The following is a 19,867-nucleotide window of genomic DNA, read 5'->3' on the forward strand; positions in this document are numbered from 1 at the left end:
CACCTTTACAAAAAGGTCATATTCTTGCCATATCTAAAATATTGCCATGCTAACATACACCTGTAAGATGCTGAGTCAAGGTAGAAAAATGCACATGTATTTCCAAGTGTGCCCCTTTAGAAAACAATGTGTGTCAGCAAGCCCACAAGGAACATGACAGCTTATCAAATACTTGTTCATTTACTCTGAAATTTTTTCTTAAGAGATAAGGTCAGGGAGACAAGCTTAGGTAATTGTCTGTTTGGTTATTACAGGCAGAAAACTTTTGTGGTGGTACACAGGTAGTATTCTACCTGTGTACAGAAAATGCCTCTGTTTAAGTCTTCTGCTGTAAATAAAAGGCTGGATTTAAGATGTTCTTTGGGATAGAATGAATGGAGAATTAAAAGTGTGAGAAACAGCTTTCAACTTTTTAAAGTATGTTTCAACGTCAGCTTATGTTTTATTAAGCTCAGAATCCAAAGTCTACGAATAATAAAACCCAGATTTGCCCCTGAGCATTTCACAGTTACAGTATGCTTGGTCTTCCTGTTTGGGTGCTATAAATTCGACTTTGACCACCAATATTTTCCTTGCAGTAAATGGGGTACTATTATTTTGCAGTCTGCAGGTAGAGGTGAAGTGAAACCACTCAGTTTGGTCACTTTCATAATTTGAAGTCATTGACCAAACTTGTAGTAAAAGGTTAAATTCTTATCATTAGGTCATTTGGTTTTTAAATGAAGATTTTTTTCTAATGTAGAAAGATATAGCAAACCTGACCAACTACCTGGATAGAGCCCATTAGCAACATATATGGAATCGTGATATATACACCTTGATTTTATGTACACACACACACAAATTGAACTGTTCTCTCACAAGGTGAAAAAAGGTGATACCACATACCACATCTGGTATTAGACGGACAGAATAAAAGCAGGAGTGCAAGAGACCTGAATTTTTTCATTTTTGTCACTGACTATTCATGTGACCTTAGGTAAGTCTGTCTGTTACTGTTATTGCATTTGTCAAGTAGGCATAATAAAGTTTTACTAACCTCACAGGAATATTAAGATACAAGAATTACGTAACTTTAAAGTAGTAATATCACTAAATGTTTAAATAGCACTGATATTCACAGATCTCTAAAAGTGAGGGTGAATAGGAAAGGAATATGGAGAAATCTTTTATTTCCTTTAATAATTCTCTCAGTGCAGAAGCTCCTGCCCTCTCCCTCTCTCTTTTTTTTAATACTCCGAGGGTGAGGTGGGATGCTCATTTAAAACACACACACACAACAAAACAAAACCCAACGCAGGTGATTGATCATAACACTCCCCTTCCCCTATTGCTTTTTGCTGATAGGTTGTATTGAGATAAAGTTGTCTTCTACTCTATGAATCCTTTCACAGTGAATAAAAAAGCAGCAGGGCATTTTGAAATGGTGTAAATTCCAGGATTTCAAGCAAGATTCGGTAATGGGCTGTCTGGGTTATATGTGCTCCATTAGTATGAAGTTGAATTTTTGAAGATCTGTTGGCTAGATTTCTCAGCATCACTAAATGTCTTCTTGTAAAAATAAGTGCCAAATGACCATTGTGATTGCCGAAGATGTAAGGCCTCAGAAGAGCTTTTTTTCTAATAGATTCTTTCGTGGTTGCCACCCCTCCCCCATCCCCACGCTGTCACCCCAACATTTATTTTTGCTAGTGCATCTGGGTTCCCTTTTTTCCTAACTCCCTCACACCTTTTTAAAAATTTTCTTTCTACTGCTAAGAAAGGCACCAAAAGGAAAGTGAAAGCTTTAAAAAATTTTTAATGCCTAGAAACATTTAAATTTGCAGCAGCTACTCTTCTTTGTTTATTAAATAGTCATTTGTGTCAGAGATCCTATTTGTATGAAAAATAAAAATGAAGAGATGTCTGCCGAGGATTAGGAACTTTTTGATTTCTGCACGTACATTTCCAAGATGATGTGGTTTTATTGTTTCCTGTTAGGGAGCCACTTTTCCTATCTTAGGTGACCAGACTGACTTGAGAATGCAGTTTGGCACACAAATAAAATCGGACACATTGTTCATTTGCAATTTTATTTTTTAAAAATGAAATATTCAAAGTACTTTTCTTTCAAATATCGACACATAATATTTAACTTTAAATATTTACAGCATGTTGTTGTGATGCTCTTGTACAAAAATGCATGCTTCTGGCCTGAAAGCCAGAGCAAAATGCAAAAGACCATTTAACTGCAGCCAGAGAACATGAACCTGTACAGTATCCAGTCACTTTTCAGCACAGGAGTGAGAGCAGGAATACAAAATTGGAACCTATTGTTTCCTAGCAACATGGCTCAGGCCATTATAACACAATTTTCAGTATGATTAGAACCTCTAACTGTTGTTATATAGAAACTGAAAATCTTGGCATACACTGTAAACATCTTTACTTTTCATGAGAAAGTAAGCAGCTAAAAAGAATATTTTTCTGACGTAAAGGCTATACTTCTCTTTTTTGCCTTCTCTCTTACTGATGCTTTTGCCAGAAGAATAGTAAAGATTTAGACATTGTCATGATTCATACAAGTAAAATATTTTTCAAGGACACAATCTGATATACTAACATTTATTTAAGAGGTTAAAGTCCACCACTAAATCTAAGGAAAGATTTTTAACTGCCAAACACATTTCCTTTGACAAAAAATGTAAGATGACAACTGCCAAGACAAAATCCACAGCAAGTTTAACTCTAAGTATTTTCAGTTACTGCTTAGAAAGTAATTTCTTCTTACACACAGTAGTATATTTGGTCCTTAATAGCTTTCACATGAAGGACACATTGAAATAATAGTCACTATTTTGTGGTTGAATTATTTTTTGTTGTTGTTTGTTTTTTCAAAATTTGTTTTGTTTTTTTGTTTTTTTTGTTTTTTTTTTTTCCTTTTTTTGTTTTTGTTTTCTTTGCAGAATAAAGAACCTTTACAGAAAGCTGTGGAACAGCTGAAATACTAGTCAGGTCAGCTTTGTGTATGTGAGTTCCTCCAAGAAAACAAGAATGGTGCACCCAATCAGTAGCCTGTCTTTCCACAAGCTGTAATACACTCTCCAATCTCTCCAACATTTTCTTTCAATATTCAATTACTGTACTTTTGCTTCCATTACCACTGAATTCCATTATAATTGTCCTTACACAAACACATCTTAAAAAATGCAAAAACCTTACCCTGACTCTCTCAGGTGATATTACAGGGGGGCCTGGTCTAGTTAAAAAATATTTTTAAAAAGGAAAGAAAGAAAAAGAAAAAAAGTAGAAACATGATAGAATGCTTGAAACTCTGTCAACAGTGATGAACAAGCCTTATGAAAATTATAACTTAGTTTTATACCTCTCTAGGTAGCATGTGAATTCCAAATTATACATTGTCAAGTTTTCATACATTTGGCTATGTTGTATATATTATATTATATATATGTAGTCTATATATTATAGATCTTCTAGATAAATTGACAATAAAGGACACACTTATTTTATACATTATTTTGTTGGGTTAAAAATAAAACATATACTTATTTATATGGTGTTTTGTTGAAAGTTAGTATGATTTGAGCTTTATTTCCTTTTCCTTCAGGAGTCATGCTTCTAATCAATAATGATTAGAATGACAACTTAAACATATTTAAATGTCTGTTAAGCTTTGAACTTTTCAGTTCGTTTGGATCTCTAGACTGCAGTGCAAGAGTAAAAACAAAACAAAATAGAAAATCACAAACAAAAAGGGCTTAGCTGGGAAAAAGAAACAATCAGAGGATTCTCTGCCTCCAGCCCAGGGTGTTCTTCACAGGAGAGTCCAACTATTGTGCTCTCACTTTAACTTACTTGAATGGTTTGTGGCTGTGTAGTGTCAGCCACCTGCCTTCTGGGTATGAGAAATTCATGTATTTCTCTGAAAATGCTTTTGCTTTCATCAGAAAATGCAAATGAATTATTCTTTCATTAATTTAAACTTCAGAACTACAAGTCAATGAAGGCATTCTTTCTATTCAGCTGAATAGGAAGCAATGTACTATATCCTCATGTTCTTCTCAAGAAATGCCAAAATGTTTCTCTTAGATTTACTACTCATTAGTGCTAACATTTTGATCTTTTTTCTTTCCTCCCCAAAACTTTAGAAGTTGTAAAAAGAACAATAATAGTTCAAGGCAGTAGTAAAACCATAGCTGTACGTTATAGAAAGTGCATTTCCTGAATATAATACAAATATAACTTTAAGAAACTAAAGGCACAAACTAACTAAATATGTATTACAAACTAGAAATGCACAGTTCAAGGTAATTACTATTAAGTAAAAGCTTCAAATATTTGTTTCTAATGGATATTTAAAGTAGTTTGAAAATGATACATCAACAGTGAATTGCAAAAAAGTACAATCACTTAAAATATAAGCAAAATAGACTCTAATATTGACATCTTGGATAGTGATAAAATACATCATCACATTGATGAATGCACTCTCTATATACAGTTCACAAATTATTCCATTAATTCAAAAGAACATCGGCGGTTCGAGGAACTCAAGGTTCATTTTTAGGTTGGTGTGGAGGTATTCAAATTTTCAACAAGTTTGCTAGTAATTTTAGAATTCCATCCTGAATAAATACTGAACTATTAAAACAGGCCTGATTCAGGAAAAACAAAAACAATAATGTGATTTTGGTCTGGATTAGCAGTATCTTGAGCTGGTGTGTTTCCAATTACAAAGAGAGATGAGTTCATTACGAATTCTTTCTCTCTCTCTGGTCTCCCAAAATACATGTGTAAGAATGTGGTAAGTCAACCTGAAGGTTTTAAAAATGAAATGTTTGAATACACCCTCCCCTACTTCCTGCCAGAGTCCTTTCCTTTCTCTTGCTGTCCTTTGTGTAGTAGGAGGCAGACTCTTTAAAACCCTTAACATGAGCCTGGATTCTGACTTTGCATAAGAAACTGTCATCACAAAGCAAGGCAATGACCCCACACTGCATTTAGGTAGTAGCTGGAAAGAATCCAAACTAACATTCCATCATAAATTCTTCTTCAGACACAGCAAATGTTCAGACTCCGTGATGAAAGTGCTGAAGCTGGCTCAGGGGAATTTTCTACAGGCCACATTGTGCTGTCATGTATTTTCATTTGTGGTAACTTACAATTACACAGCATTTTACAAACTGTCTCTTTGTCACTGGGCACAAATCTTCCAGCTCACCAAGGGGTTTCTTTTACTGCAGGATTCCTAGAGATTGAGAAACTGCAACTGATGTTAACACTAATCCTGACCTTTCTTCAAATTTTAGATGATTGCAGAACAAATAACCTGTCTTGGAAAACAGTAATTTTCCTAGGCAGAAAAGCTGATTAAATAAAAATAATGGGGTAAAAGTGGAGAACTGAAACAACTAAACATAAATTGTTAGTAAGAACTAGTCTGCCTCTTTATAATTAGTTAAAATGTTTTAGGTTGGAAAGGATTCACTTGATTTATTCCTGAATATGGTTGGGAGATGTTCAAGACAGAATTGTACATTTTAAAGATAAATGTAAGTGGGCTAAAACAATGTGGCAGCAACTGCTATGATGTTTGATCTGATCTTCCCTTTGGTACTTTCACTTTAGTACTGGGTCTATTTTTTAAAGGGTTTTGGCTCTTATATATTTCTGCAGTGGTAGTGTATTTATTGACATCCCAGGCATGTATGCCTGCTAAAGCCTCTTTTTTTTTTGTACCACAATCATACTTCTTAGTAAATTACCTTTCATGTGCACAAAACCATTGAATTAGTGTATAAATACTGAATCACTAATGTGAAACTATGATCAAAACACACCCTATATATAAATGAGAAATTCCTACCCAGATTAATAAAAGTTATGTTTACATGACGCCAATACAGCTGAACAATTTGTTAAAAAATGTCATCAAAACAGGTTGCACGAGAGAGGTCACATTGGCCAGCTGCTTTGATATCATGTACACACAAGCAAATAGTGGCTATTCACTCTGGTTACCACACCCACAGGGAAGTATGGTAGACAGAAGCCAGCCACCACACGCCAAAACACAGCACAACAACATGGCATTTACTTTAACAAGCAAGGAGGAATAATCAGGAAGGAAGGGCAAATGGGTCTTGACTCCAGGAGATGGTGGCTGAGGGCATTTTACACTTCTTTTTAAGTTCCCTATAACAGATCTGGAAAATGTGAAAGGGCTGGCAGTTTTTCAAAATGTAGGTTCAGATACTATTGCACCACCTTTTCAAACAGCCCGCGAGTTCTGCCAACAGTTAAGTACGAAACTTTGTGTCACAATAGAGATAGAGAACCTTGGGTTCTCTCTGGATATTGAAACATATGCATGACTCAACAAATTTAAAGTGGTGCTTTCTGAAACCTTTTCAGCGGTTTGAGTTCTACTTGTGTTATTTTGAATACTGCCACACAAGAACTAAAAATCTCTGTCGTTTCTTAAAGAGTTTAAACAAACAATATTAAAATACCATCTTCCGTCACATTGAAAGGCAGTTGGATAAGTTTTTCCTCCATATTTACATATACAGAGTTCTGATCTAGAAAACCAATACAATAAACCATTTTATGTTTTAAAAACAGGCAGTCTTTGGTGACGCAAAGGCAGAGATTTTTTTTGTTACCTCCTGCCTATTTCGCTCTGTCTCATAAAGTGAATATTGTTGGCACTGTCAGAAAGTTCTAAATACTGCTCAACAGACAAAACAAAATACCCATCGTAACCTTGTACCCGCCCAGTGCTCAAAAGCTGCTGCTTTTCCCCCTCTGTCCATGCCCGAATCCCCTCTTCCCCTTCTTGCAGCCTTCTTTGTTCCTTAGTCCAGGCCTGGGACACCGCGCGCTGTCTGGCAATCTCCAACACGTGATTCTTTTCCTCTTCCACAGTTGTCCCATACCGGATGTTGAAGCACAGGGCCCCATGCTGGAGCTGAATATCTGCAAACCGTCTAGTCCTCCCATTCAACACAGATGTCATCTGGGACACAGTGACATTGACACCATTCTCTAGAATACGCCTCCCCCCAGTGTTACCGATGAGCACTAGGTCTTCCTCCAGAGACCCAAGCTTAATGAAGTAGTGAGTGTCCCTCCCTTCTATGGTAAAATGTAGGTTTTCCAGGTAATGGGCATTATTGAGAATGGCAGCAAGTCGCCTGCTATCTTCATTGGCTACTCCTATGATATCAGCTGTCACTATGCCATCCTTTATGGCGAACTTTATACCCTTTCCGAAAACAGAAGGGACAGCAGCAAACCTTGGTTGCTTCCCTCCTTCAAGGCACCGTCCATCATTGTATCGGGGAGTCATAGGAAGTTGGTCCAAAGAAATGAAATTTCTGAGCTGTTTCTGAAGCTCACACTGAATGCCCAGGATAGTCTAGGAAAGATGAGAGGCACAGAACAAATGCAGCATGGGGTTAGACATCTGTCAGACGCTTAGTGATTATGGATAAGGCAGGCTTGCAGGTTGGCTTTCTTTTCTCTTTAATTTGTCAGTCAGTGATTTAAAAACAAGCTAAATTTGGAATCTCTTCATTCGAGATTTGGAAAAGAAAAGCCTAACAGGTGACTACCTAGCATTCTTATATCTTGGTGGAGTTAAGCCTAAGGAAATATGCTCAAATTTGATACCATAGAATCACAGAGCTAGAAGGCACTTTAGTGGGTTCAGACCCCCAAAACACAGAAACAGTGAGGCACAAAGAAATGAATAAGGCATAGATCTTGCTTTCAACAGCTTATGACCTTATAAATAATTATGGCAATCTGCAAGGAGTTCACTGATCTTTTATGTGGACTTAAAAAACACCCTTTTTGTTTTGGCTAATTTCAAACTTACTGATAAAGAAAGAGAAAAGACTAATGAACTTTCAAGTATCCATCATGAAGCTTCAGGATATTCAACATTTTGCTAAACTATTTTAAGAAGAGTGTTTAATTACAAAACGTCCACATATTATATGTATTTACAAAAAGGGATCAACCGATAGTACCTACTTAGAATGTCGTCTCCCTTATAACTTTTTAGCCTTAAATTTCTTTTGAGATTTAAATTTCAAGCCCTCTCACCTGAATTTTAGTTGTATTTTATCTACATTTTTTTCAAACACAGACAACCCTCTTTTCACCAGTTAAAAGAAAAAGTTCCTTCTTATTTTCATTTTTTCTCCATACTTCTGATGAAATTGTCTGTCAAGTCTTGAATGTTGTAGTGTCCCTATTTTTGTACAGATTTTGTCCCTGTACTATTGATTGTTTTTGCTTCATTGGGCTTATATACTTTATCAGAATAATTTTATTCTGTTATTCTTGTGCTTTTAAGACACCATCCCTTATTTTACAGTTGGAAATCTGATAGATGTATGTCTCTTAGTGAGTGGTTTTCTCTATATAGAGCCCATAATTGCTCTTGGTTGCACACTTCAGAATTTTGAAAGTTTAGTTTCTCTTTCCTCTTTTTTATCGATTGGAGCAGTCAACAAGTAACCTATTAGTTTTTTCTTTTCCAAAAGCTCCAATTGCCTGATCTTTTCCTCACAGAGCTTTTTTCTACCTCCACATTAATTGTGCACATCTTAGTGAATACTTAGCAAGACTAAAAAATAAGTAAGCAAATGTACATGTAAATACCATTTCATGGTGTTGAATGCTTTTCTGTTTTTTCATCTAAATAGAGATGATAAAACTTTTACTAACCTTTCCAGGACCCCACTCTTGAGTTTTTGTCTGAAGCTGCAGCAGCTCATAAGTTAATTCCAAATTTTCTAATTCTGGTTTGGGAAATCCAGGTAGTACATTGTGTAACTGGAAACCAAATAGCTCCAACCAAGTTCCGATGTCTGTGAGACACAGAATTACAAGAAAAGATAGAAATTTAAAGCTCATATTTGTTGAATCTTTACTTTGTTGAATCTTTGTTGAAAGCTGAAAGATGCCCCTCCGGACTTCAATACATTTAGGCAATGGGAAAGTTAGGGCTGAAACTCCCTCTTAAACAACCCACTCTCAAACATATGTGCCTCTCTCTACAGAGAAAACTTTTGACTACCAGATAATCCTGGAAATAGGCTCAGTTTACAACACTGAAACTCTTAATGTGGTAGTGGTACTAAGTCCACACAGGCCATAATACTACGTTTATATGATGCAACATAATTCTGAATTTTTCTTTTAACAAAATTATTTGTAAAAGCTTTTAAGAGTGAAACACAGAAACAGATAGCTTAAAAGGAAAGAAAAAATGTACTGGGATGCAAAAGCATCAAATTTTATTTAATGTGCACATTTGCTCACTCTCGAAAACTAAGGAAGAGAGCGAATGCACAATACCTTGCGGGCTGACTGGCAGGAAGAGGAAGCATATTTACAAAGGCATTGAGATTATGTGATAAACAACAGTGAGTTATCTCAAGTTTAGCTTAAAGTGTTACACCGTTTAAATACCTGTGGTATACTTTGCAACATCTTGAATTTTGCCAACTGGGTAGTTATTTTCAAAGGAGTAGAGGTTGAAGGGTTTAGGAAGAAGGTTCAACTGTTTCCATATGTGATGATTGGGTGTCGTCCATCTGCCAGCGATAACATCATAATCCCTTTGACCCAAGTGCACTAATTTAGTAAGGAAATCATAGAGTCCTCCATGAAAACCAATGATGACCTGAAAGTCAGGGTAAGTGTCATGATAGATATCGCCATAAGGTGTGTATAATATCTCTTTTATGACCTGACCTCGACTACTGAACACAGCTAGTGGGGTACCTGTATTATCACAGGCTACATAATATTCTTCACCACTGCTTAACTCCATGGCAATAAGGTGACCTTGGAGATCATAATACAAAGACGTAATCTCTGAGCTTGTGTGGTTGTACAAATGAGTAACTCTTATGGGGTTGGCAAGGTCTGCATAAAAGAACTGGAGGTGCTGCCCTAGGCTGGACTTACTGGCGACGCGTCGCCCAAGCCCATCATAGTAATACTGCACAGCCCAGCCAGAGGCCTTATTGTAGGCTTTCTGCAGCAGACCATTAGAATTGTATTCAAATATGTCATTTCCCCTCTGCCTCAGAAAGCCATCCTCATCCATTTTATACTGAATTTCTCCTAGTCTGGTGATGCGGTCACGGAGGTCATATCGGAGAGGAGTAAGACGAGCACTATTTCCATGGCTTAAGAGGTTGATGTTTCCATTCAGATCATAGCTATAGCGCCACTGGGTTTTGTCATTTACAGAAACAGTCTGAAGTTGTCCATCAGCATCGTATTCATAGAAGTACCTTGTGATATTGGCATCTACGCCTACCCTTATGTCACATATTACCATACGGCCCATATTATCATATTGAATAGTCATCCAGTAGGCAATTGCCTTTAGGATTTCATACTGGACCTCAATGACTTGCCCATTAGCACTGAAGATCTTAGTGTGCTTCATCACAGTGGTAGTTATGACCTGATTTAAATCGTAATTAATAACACTGAATTTTCCAAACTGCTCTGTTCTACCAGAGACATCAACATATCGGTACAGATCTATGGGCAAAGGGGTTTCATTGATCACAGCTTGCATGCTGGTGACTCGGAAGTTGTTGTAGCTGTAGTCAAACCGTGCATTTACAAGACCCTCTTCACTGAATCTGAAAATCTGACGTCCAATAAGAGGTCCTGTAGGAGGCAAAATAAAAATAACAAGAAAAAACTAGGTGATTAATGTGGAACAGTCAGAAAGGTCTAGTGTCACTTTACTTAGTATTGATGCTTTTAAATTAAAAATACAATATTAGAGATTGATCTCTGATATCTAATGCATAGGCATATTCCCTTACAAATATGTATTTTCATAGTGGTAGTCATCAAATTTTTAAAAAAACTGTAAAATACTTACTGTACAGTATAGTTACAGAATAATTTAATTATAGAAACTACAGAAGTAATAACCCATCCAGTAGTCTGGGGTGATGAGACAGATATTGTGAACATGCTTTCTTGCTATAATCACTGATAAAAATGCTTTCATTTCATTTAACCTTTGCTACAAAGTCCGAGGGTCAGGTTTTGATCCAGCATTAAAGTAACTAGATTTGGGCATTTTATAAACCCAAAGGATGAAATATATTCTAAAGTTCTGACTTTTGAAGAGATTTTGTCATCAACTGAGGCTTATAGAGGTTATTCAAGGCTTGAGCTAGTTTCAGTGAGGCTCATATCTTGCAGCTGCATCCTTGGGAAGATTTGGTGGTGAGGAGGAACGGCCTACAGTTACACTAGGCAGTTACAGCTTGACTTTCTTGAGAGCTGAGAGACAAAGGGAAGTACACTCTGTTTTTAAGAAGAAAGCTTTCATCATACTGTGACACATTCAAATTTTCAATAGCAGATAATTTGATAAGTAAAGTGAAAGCTTGTTGGATTGATTGCCCATAGGTTAACGCTTTTATCTCGTACTGTGGTCAGTAAAAATTTCATAAGAAAATACTGTTGCACACATCACCACTCTTTCACAACAAACCTGTTTGCCTGTATCTGATTGTGCAGATGAATCCGTCATGCATTAGGTGTATTGTCTTAATAACTCCAGAAGATTCTTCATATGTTAATGTGACCTGAGTGGTATCATAGAGAATCTCAGACAGCCTTGCTTGCTTGGTGTACTTGTATAAAACTCTGCGCCCTGTCCCCAGATGCAGGGTCTGTAGCAGTCGGCCATCTCGACTATAGTCTTGAATAAAAGAAGTGCTACTGTCTGGTGGGGTGTAGATGTTCCGATAGTAGCCCACCGAAAGCATGGTTTGTAAGCTGTGGCGCACCATACTAGGCATGGTGACTGAGAGCAGACAATCTGATTGGTCATATTCAAAGATGTAGCGCCGCTGGCTATGTAAGAGAAGCATCACAGACTGAAACGAGACAAAGGCAGAATAGCATAATATGGACCACTAAAGTCGAGGAGATTAAAGAATTCAGGGTTAGGTATACAAATGCTCATTATGCAGGTACCCTTGTTGATAAGGTGTGCCCCCCTCCTGGCAGTTTCCCACTACTGCCAATCGCGCCCCACATAACCCATTCTTAAGAGACCAGGTAAGGCTTCTTGGAGAAAGTGACATCAGAATTGAGAACTAAAGGATGACTGGGGTTGTCAAGGCGAAGCAGAGAGGCTGGGATGGGGGTAGGGAGGGAGTACTCTTGGCAAAGGGCACAGCATTTTGAGGGTCTGGACATGAAAGAGAACATGATTTTTTCAAAGAATGAGAATTTTGCATGGCCATAGAATGGGTGTGTTTGGGGGCAGGGGTGGTGGTAAATGGCAAGAAAGGAGGCCAGCTAGATAGGCTGGGTCCAGATGATTCTGGGCTTTCTAAGCCATGCCAGGGAGTTTGGACTTAAGTATGTTGACAATAAGGAGTCACTGAAGGATTTCTATTTTTATTTTATTTGTTATTTTTAGAGACAGAATCTCACTCTGTTACCTAGGCTGTCGTGCAGTGGCACGATCATAGCTCATTGTAGTCTCGAACTCCTGGGCTCAAGCCATCCTCCCACCTCAGCCTCCTGAGTAGCTGGGACTACAGGCATGCACCACCACACTGGGTTAATTTTTTATTTTATATTTTGTAGAGACGGGGTCTCACTATGCTGCCCAGGCTGGTCTTGAGCTTCTGGCCTCAAGTGGCCCTCCCACCTTGGCATCCCAAAATGCTGGGATTGCAGGTGTGAGTCACTCTGCCCTGCACCATTGAAGGGTTCTAAGCAAGCTGGATGGGGTGTTTGCAAGATGGGAGAAATTGTCAAGCTGGTATTTTAGAAAGGGTATTGCTGTTTCAATGTGGAGATGGTTTGGAGGAAGGTAAATGAAGGCCTGGGCCTGTCACAAATTAATTTACAGTTACCAAAAAGTATGTATTGACTTCACATAGTAGATGTCTTCCTAAGAAGTTGTATATAAAATAGTATTACAGTATTATTATTGTTTTGCAATTTGTTTTAACTTCACATTTCAATTCATGTTTTACAATTAGAGGAACGTGTCATTAAAAATGAAGACTTTTCCAGCTATGCAATCCCTTTCCCCCCAAATTGATCTGTATTTTAGATACAGTTATTGGTTGAGGTATAATGCCTAGCACGTAATAGATGTTTCATAAATATTGATTGATCTTATTTTAATTTAAAATATAGGCATAAAAGCACTGTTTTGGGGAGGACTCTGGTTGACTGACATATAAATGTCATCTTTAAAAAAAATAAAAATTGCTTACCCCTGGCAATTCTGATACAACTCCTTAGGGGAGTTTTATCCTTCCCCTATTGAGAAATACCTTATCAAACTAAAGGATTTAGTTGAGTTTCATTTCATGAAGTTTGTGTTATGAAAACACAGGTACTTTTTCATTTTCTAAACACAAACTACATAAGTACTAATGAATGTGAATTACATAAACATATGTAATCTACATTTAAATCTTCTAAATAGGAGATAATATTTTAATATTGAATGTGCTTTTTGAAACTGCATATCCTCCCTACTCTTTTGAGGATTATTGATTTTGAATTGCATGTCAGTTTCAGGAAGTCAAAGTTTGTGGTTACTTGCTCTTTTGTTCATTCATTCTTTTCCATCAACACTATGCTGGGAGGGACAGAGGTGAGTGCAGAAAGCCTGCCAACTTGTCACCTGTGGATAACTTGCAGCTTGCCACAGCCTACAATTCTACTACCATCGTGACCTCTGAAAACTCTTCTGCACAAAAACCAGGAGACTTGGAAATCCTGTGTGGGCTTGGGGACATGAAGGGAGAACTGCCTCCCTTGACCAAGGCTGAACTCAAGCGAACCAGAAGGGGGTAGCAGGTGGCCAGGGATGGGGGCAGAGAGGCTTTATACAGGAACTGGTAGAAAATGCCTTTGCCATTGTCTCTATGCTGAAAGTGACATTTCAGTTCCTTTCCACTCTCTTCTGTCAATTTTCCATGAACAAATGACACGTCACCTGTGACACGGACCAGGGACAATAACCATATGGCTCCCAAACATTATCTAGTATCAGCCTGCCTGAGCCTTGCCTTTTCGAGTCGCTGTGTCAGCCTTGCCAAGTAGTTATAGCACAATGCTATTCTACTCTTCCCTATTCTCATCCTCTAGCCTGCAGTAAACCACTGCCTGAACCCTGGTCCTAGATGGTGCTGATACTGTCTCAAAAGCCCCCTGGTCTCTTTTAAAGCTTCCTGCCAATGGACAGAATGTGAATGACATGATTAGAATTGAGTGAATGTAACTGTTATGTTGCCAGAATACTATTTAGCTATCATTTGGCTGCTTTTTCACTTTGGGTGGTCATTATTATCACTTTGTTCAAAAACAATGCTTATGTGTTCATCCAGTGTCCACAATGCTGCTACAGAATAAAAGGCCATGTCTTATTAGTCCAAATAGATTGAGAGACTTTTATTCTTTTAATTGATTGTGAGGTCCTAAAAGAGATCATCATAAAGCAAAAAAAAAAAAAAAAAAGGACAATCATGAACAAGAATGGAAAGTAGAAATTTAACAAGGTAAGGCATATGAATAACCACCAGATGGCAGTGTGGGGCCACCTGGAAGCTCAAGCCAAAAAAAACCCGGCATTCGATCCCTCTAGGCAGCCTTTGAAAACTCAGCCTCTAAGAGGCAATTTCTGTAAATGTCTAAGACTAAAGTATCTTATTAAATGATTATGAAATATATTTAAATGTATTTTTAAAAATGAAGTTCGCAAGACTTATTTTAGGAAACTGAAAGATTTACATTTACTGTAATACAAAATTTTAGCCCCACAAGTCTTCAAAATATAATTAACTCAGAGAAGTCTCATAAATCAAGACAGAGAATTAATGACCACATAGAGAAAATTTAAGAAACAATAATTGATTTTTTAATAGAGAAGAGATCATTAAGCAACCGCAGCCATTACCCAAATAATTATTTTTCTCCTAATGGCTGCAAACCATTGTGCACGAAAATGATATGCATAACTTTCACTTACTCTAGAGGAAGTCAAACTATTTTTATAAAATTTCTGCAAGTTAAGGTGAAAAGTCTGCTGCTACTTTTTAATATATCACGGTATAGGTATGGCAAGCACATCTACAGAGGTAATACCAGAAGTATTTCAAAGTTTGAGAATTCTTGGTTTAAAACATACTATAAGAACCAGCCCCTTTGTACCTGCTTTGCCTTTGTCATAGTGAAAAAATATGCCAGCAAAGGCCATGTTAAAGAGAGGACTGGAAAGAAGGCAAGAAAACACAGAATCTCATCAAGTCACTAAAAAAGTTACATGTAAATGGGATTTTGGTAAATTCGACCTTCTTCTCTGACCCCCCGTTTTTTTTCTAGAATCACAATTTCAAAGATGCTTTAATTCCTCCCTCCCTTCTGCTCTTTTCTCTTTTTGTAGAGGCAAGGTCTAGCTGTGTTGCCCAGGCTGTTTTGAACTCCTGCTGTCAAGCAATCTTTCTGCCTCAGCCTCTCCAAACGCTAGGATTATAAGCGGGAGCCATCACTCTTGGCTTTCTTTCCTGTTTTGATTTACCTTCAAGTGGCAGTAATTGCTAGCTAGCATTTAAATTCTCTACTTGGGTGCTTTATATTAAGTTATTTCATTTAATCATCATATCTATTCAGTGAATTAGTTATGATCACTGGTAATAATAATGTTAATAAAATCAATTTTATGATAAGTGATTTTTGGAAAGTAAAGAACCATTTCATAATTATGTGTTTTGTAGGTTCTGAGTTTTGCATAATAGGATTGCTTAAATCAGTGACTACCCTTTTAATTAGAGAACAAATTAAGCATGAAATCAAGAAAAGGACAAAAGTCAACTAAAAAGCACAAATGAGCTGGCTTATCTCGTTGGCCAGGAAGTCACTGGGCCTTGGCTTGATCTTTATTCTGGGTCAGTAAGGTCTTATTTCTATCCACTGCAGACAATGACGGTCTCCCAGAGAGTTTCGTTTGTTTTGTTTTGTTTTTTCTTTCTTTTTTTTATTATAAAGATGTGGGGTACAATTCAGGGTTAGGTGTACAAATGTTGATTATGCAGGTACCCTTGTTGATGAGGTGTGCCCCTCCTTCCTCTAGCAGTTTCCCTCAACTGCCAATCCCAACCCCCCTCTCCTGTCAGCTTCCCACTACTGCCAATCCCTTTCTTATTGTCAACTAAGTTTCTACAGTAATGAGAATGAATGTGAAATTTGTATCATGTGATACTTAGCTCAAGTAAATTTGATGAAATAATAATAGTTCCAAAAAGAGAAACAATAAAATCTTTTCATTGGTGTCAGAGAATAATTGCACATAGGGCTGAAATTTAACTTTTCAATAGGCTCTTTTGTTATTGTATAGACAACCTAAAGGGAAAGTCTTATGAGACTTAGATGTGACTGTCTATAGACAATTAGCTCAGTTGGTCATATTCTGGTGCTAATGAGGTAGGAGTTATGAATATAAATCCATGTATGCTCCTAGGGAGTGCTGACTACTTAACTAGTCACATGGAGGACCTATGGAAGGATTGGTGCAAACCTGTCCTCATCCTTGGAAAACTAACTCAGCCTATATCCTGTTAAGAATCAGTGGCATCTTTTTTTTTCTTATGAAGGTCTTCAATATACACTATAAGAAACACTTTGTGTACACATACCAGCAAATATTTGGATTCAGTAACGTTGTAACAAGTTTGTCACTTTGTAGACACTAGGCATAGGATTTTGCCAATCATTCTTGTTATCAAAATTAAAAAGAAAAAAGACCTGCTCTATAAGATTGAAATTTTCCCAGTGTAGAGGATAGAATATAGATTTGATAAATATCTTCAGCACAAAAATACATGGGGTGGACAAAGCAAATGACTCCCTCCTTTCATTCTGGCTCCCAAGTGAATTCTGCCTTATCTCCTAGGCATTTCTAACTTGGTAAATCCCCCCAAACTGATTTTGGAAAGTAGTAAAATCATTTTATCATGACATACAACCACCGGCACACTACTTTTTTTTTTTTTTAACTTTGGAACGGGTGTATCAAAAAGTCTTGGCATTATTTGATGCAAATAGTGAAATTTGTCACATGAGCTATGAGCTTCTATGACTTTCTATGAATTTCTAGGACTTGTGCTGATTGCCCATGAATACTCAAGGGAAAGCATCTTAAAATTTTCCCTGAAGTTAATATTTAGGACTGATGAATTCCTAAATTTATTAAATGAATAGATTTGGGAAACATGAAGTACTATCTTAGGAGATCAGGCATAGAGATAGCAGATAGAGATCAATTACTCTGGTAAGAGTCTGACCAGAAACCATTTTGCTATGTAGAAGCTGATGTTTGACAAATGGTTTCTGTAGTGATATTAAAATTCTTTTCCATTCTTACCAAGCAGCGGTCATAAGCTCCCATTATGGATGTGACTGGAGACTCACTGCTCACAAAGGACTATTAGCAGTGATGCCCCATTGCCACCACTTTCTCAGGAGAATTACTTTAGGAAATTAGTCCTTGAATGTATACAACCAAAATTTCACTGACTATCATAACAAAATTAGAATTCCTTACCCTTCGGGTGAGAGGGCCTTTACTGGATCTGAGATATATTAACACACAATTTTATAATTTTCTTGCTATTTTTCCTCAGTACGAGCTATCATCATAATAAAGATACCTTTTCAAGACCATGAACAAATATGCTCAAATGAGGAGAAAGCTAAGTCATTATTCTCACTTCAGTTTGAAAGAGTGCTTGGCAGAGTTGGGAAAGTTTTCAGCTGAAAAACAGCTTATCCTTGAAGGTTCAATTTTTTTGTTACTTCTACAGAACAGAACAGCCAGAACACAGGTTTTCCTCCTACAGGTCCTCACCAATTAGAGCCAGTTTCAAGGGTCTCATTCAGAAACTTGAAACTTGTTTTTTTTCCCCCGCTATGTACTCACCTTTTCTAAGTAGGTATAGCTCCAAATTTTCCCATCAGCCCAAGTTCTTGAAATTATTTTTCCACTCTGGTCATATTCCATTTTTTCATTCCACGTCCCTCTTTGAATAAACGTCACCAATCCTGAAGGTGAATATGTAATGTTCACTTCATTGTACCTGCTTACGGGGGACCACAGAATGGGTCGCCCAGTCTGATCATAAAGAATTCGTAGGGTGAACTTTCGATGGTCATCATAGATCTTTCCTGTGCGAGTTATATGATCAAAATCTATTGAAAGCAGGTTTCGGTTATGGGCCTACGAAAAAGAGATACAAAATACATTTTAAGTACAGCCTTGCTTTCCTCATCTAGTGCATTCAAAATCGTGAAGCCTTTCCTGATTGTCCATTGGTGGGGTCTCTCTCTCACATCTGAATCCTCATGGCTTCACGTTCCTCAGAAGTCAAATGTCTTCATTCCCCCATCAGAGTGTGTGCTGGAGGGTCAGGGCTAAGCCTTAATTCCTAGGATGGTGCCTGGCAAACTCTAGAACCTCAATATATAGCTGCTGATTGTTTTTTCATAGCTCAGGCCTCAAGTGCATTGCCTCAGTTTTCAGTAATTATGTGATCTTATTTTATGTGGGCTTCCTTCTCCCTTTTTGCCAGTGAAGTAGCTAGAACATAAGATGGTGAATGATTTATGTGATTAGAAAACAGAAGAAAGGAATACAGTGAGCTCCTTTAATTTATTCAAATTCTCTTCTTTGGCTTTCTTGTTTACCTGGGCTTGGAGTTATATGACTTCACACACATCACAAGGGAATTCAAGTTGCCCCTAGCAATGGAATCCCACTCAGCAATTTTTTTAATGGAAGCCTGCAGGGAAATGTGTTTGGTAGGTGCTGGTAGCTCCCCTAGCATTTGCAAGTGTGGCACCAGTAACTGAGGTTAAATCATAAAGTTAAGTTTGGATTTTGAGCTTAGAAACAATTAGTAGTTTGCCTTGGTTCTGGTTCTAGGCTTCTTCTATTGTATACTAGCATTTGGGGGGGCACCTCAAAACTTTGCACTTGTCCCAGAGCAAGACTGATTCAAGGGATCATCAATCGGATTCCTGGAAGAAAGCATTCAGTGTTGTCTGACTTTGATGAAATTCAACTGGGTTCACAAGAGATTTTATACCACAAAATTGTGCTAAGAATTTAGTGAGATTACACACACAATTGTTAGTTTTACAATATAATGATCACTTTTCTCATTTTATTTAGTCCTGTGAATAGGCCCACGTATCAGATTGCAAGATGATTATAGTTTTGTATACTTAGCTGTATACCTGTAAGAACTGTCAACATGATCTTGAACAGAATAGTAAATATATGGTTAATGAGGTAGGGGAATGAAACCAACATTAGGGTTTGACAGCATTAATTATAGTCAGACCAAACTATTCACTAACTTCTCAACTGAACTTTATCTTATTTTTAACTTTTGTGGTCAAGGATCCCAGTAAACATCTGAAAACTATGCAATGTGTCCCAGTAAAATACACATAAGCACACATATGAACATTTTTGACATAATCACGGGAAGCCTCTGAACCCTCCTGAAACTCAAACATGAAAACCTCTAGGAGTCACAGGAATCTAAGTTCAAAATCCTCATTCAGGAAATGCTTTTAACTTAGTGGCCTGGATAACTGCAAAGTCAACATTCTCATATGAGTCTGGTCTTCCTTTGGTCAGAATCACATGCACTTTGCTTTTTATGGTAACCTCCTCTCCCTTACTCCCCAATTATAAAAGTGATAACTTTTCCATTGCAGAAAAATTAGAAAATACAAAAAGGACACAAAGAAAATAATTACCTGTAATCCC

General features: G+C 37.3%; 1 protein-coding gene across 1 annotated transcript in view; it reads right to left on the reverse strand.

Moving 5' to 3' along the window:
- Window positions 1–2,058: 2,058 nt before the first annotated feature.
- Window positions 2,059–19,867, reverse strand: part of TENM1 (teneurin transmembrane protein 1) — a gene marked incomplete at its 5' end in the record, with an annotated part of 121,118 nt that continues 103,309 nt past the window's right edge. The window contains 5 exons of the mRNA XM_008051919.2: window positions 2,059–7,420; window positions 8,740–8,882; window positions 9,487–10,707; window positions 11,552–11,939; window positions 18,011–18,307. Of these exons, the coding sequence (XP_008050110.2) occupies window positions 6,662–7,420; window positions 8,740–8,882; window positions 9,487–10,707; window positions 11,552–11,939; window positions 18,011–18,307 (2,808 nt within the window). The remainder of the gene's footprint in view (window positions 7,421–8,739; window positions 8,883–9,486; window positions 10,708–11,551; window positions 11,940–18,010; window positions 18,308–19,867) is intronic.

The sequence above is a fragment of the Carlito syrichta genome, unplaced genomic scaffold (genome assembly GCF_000164805.1).
Source record: "Carlito syrichta isolate Samal-C Ts95f unplaced genomic scaffold, Tarsius_syrichta-2.0.1 Scaffold245254, whole genome shotgun sequence".
In the NCBI taxonomy this organism is placed as follows: Eukaryota; Metazoa; Chordata; class Mammalia; order Primates; family Tarsiidae; genus Carlito; species Carlito syrichta.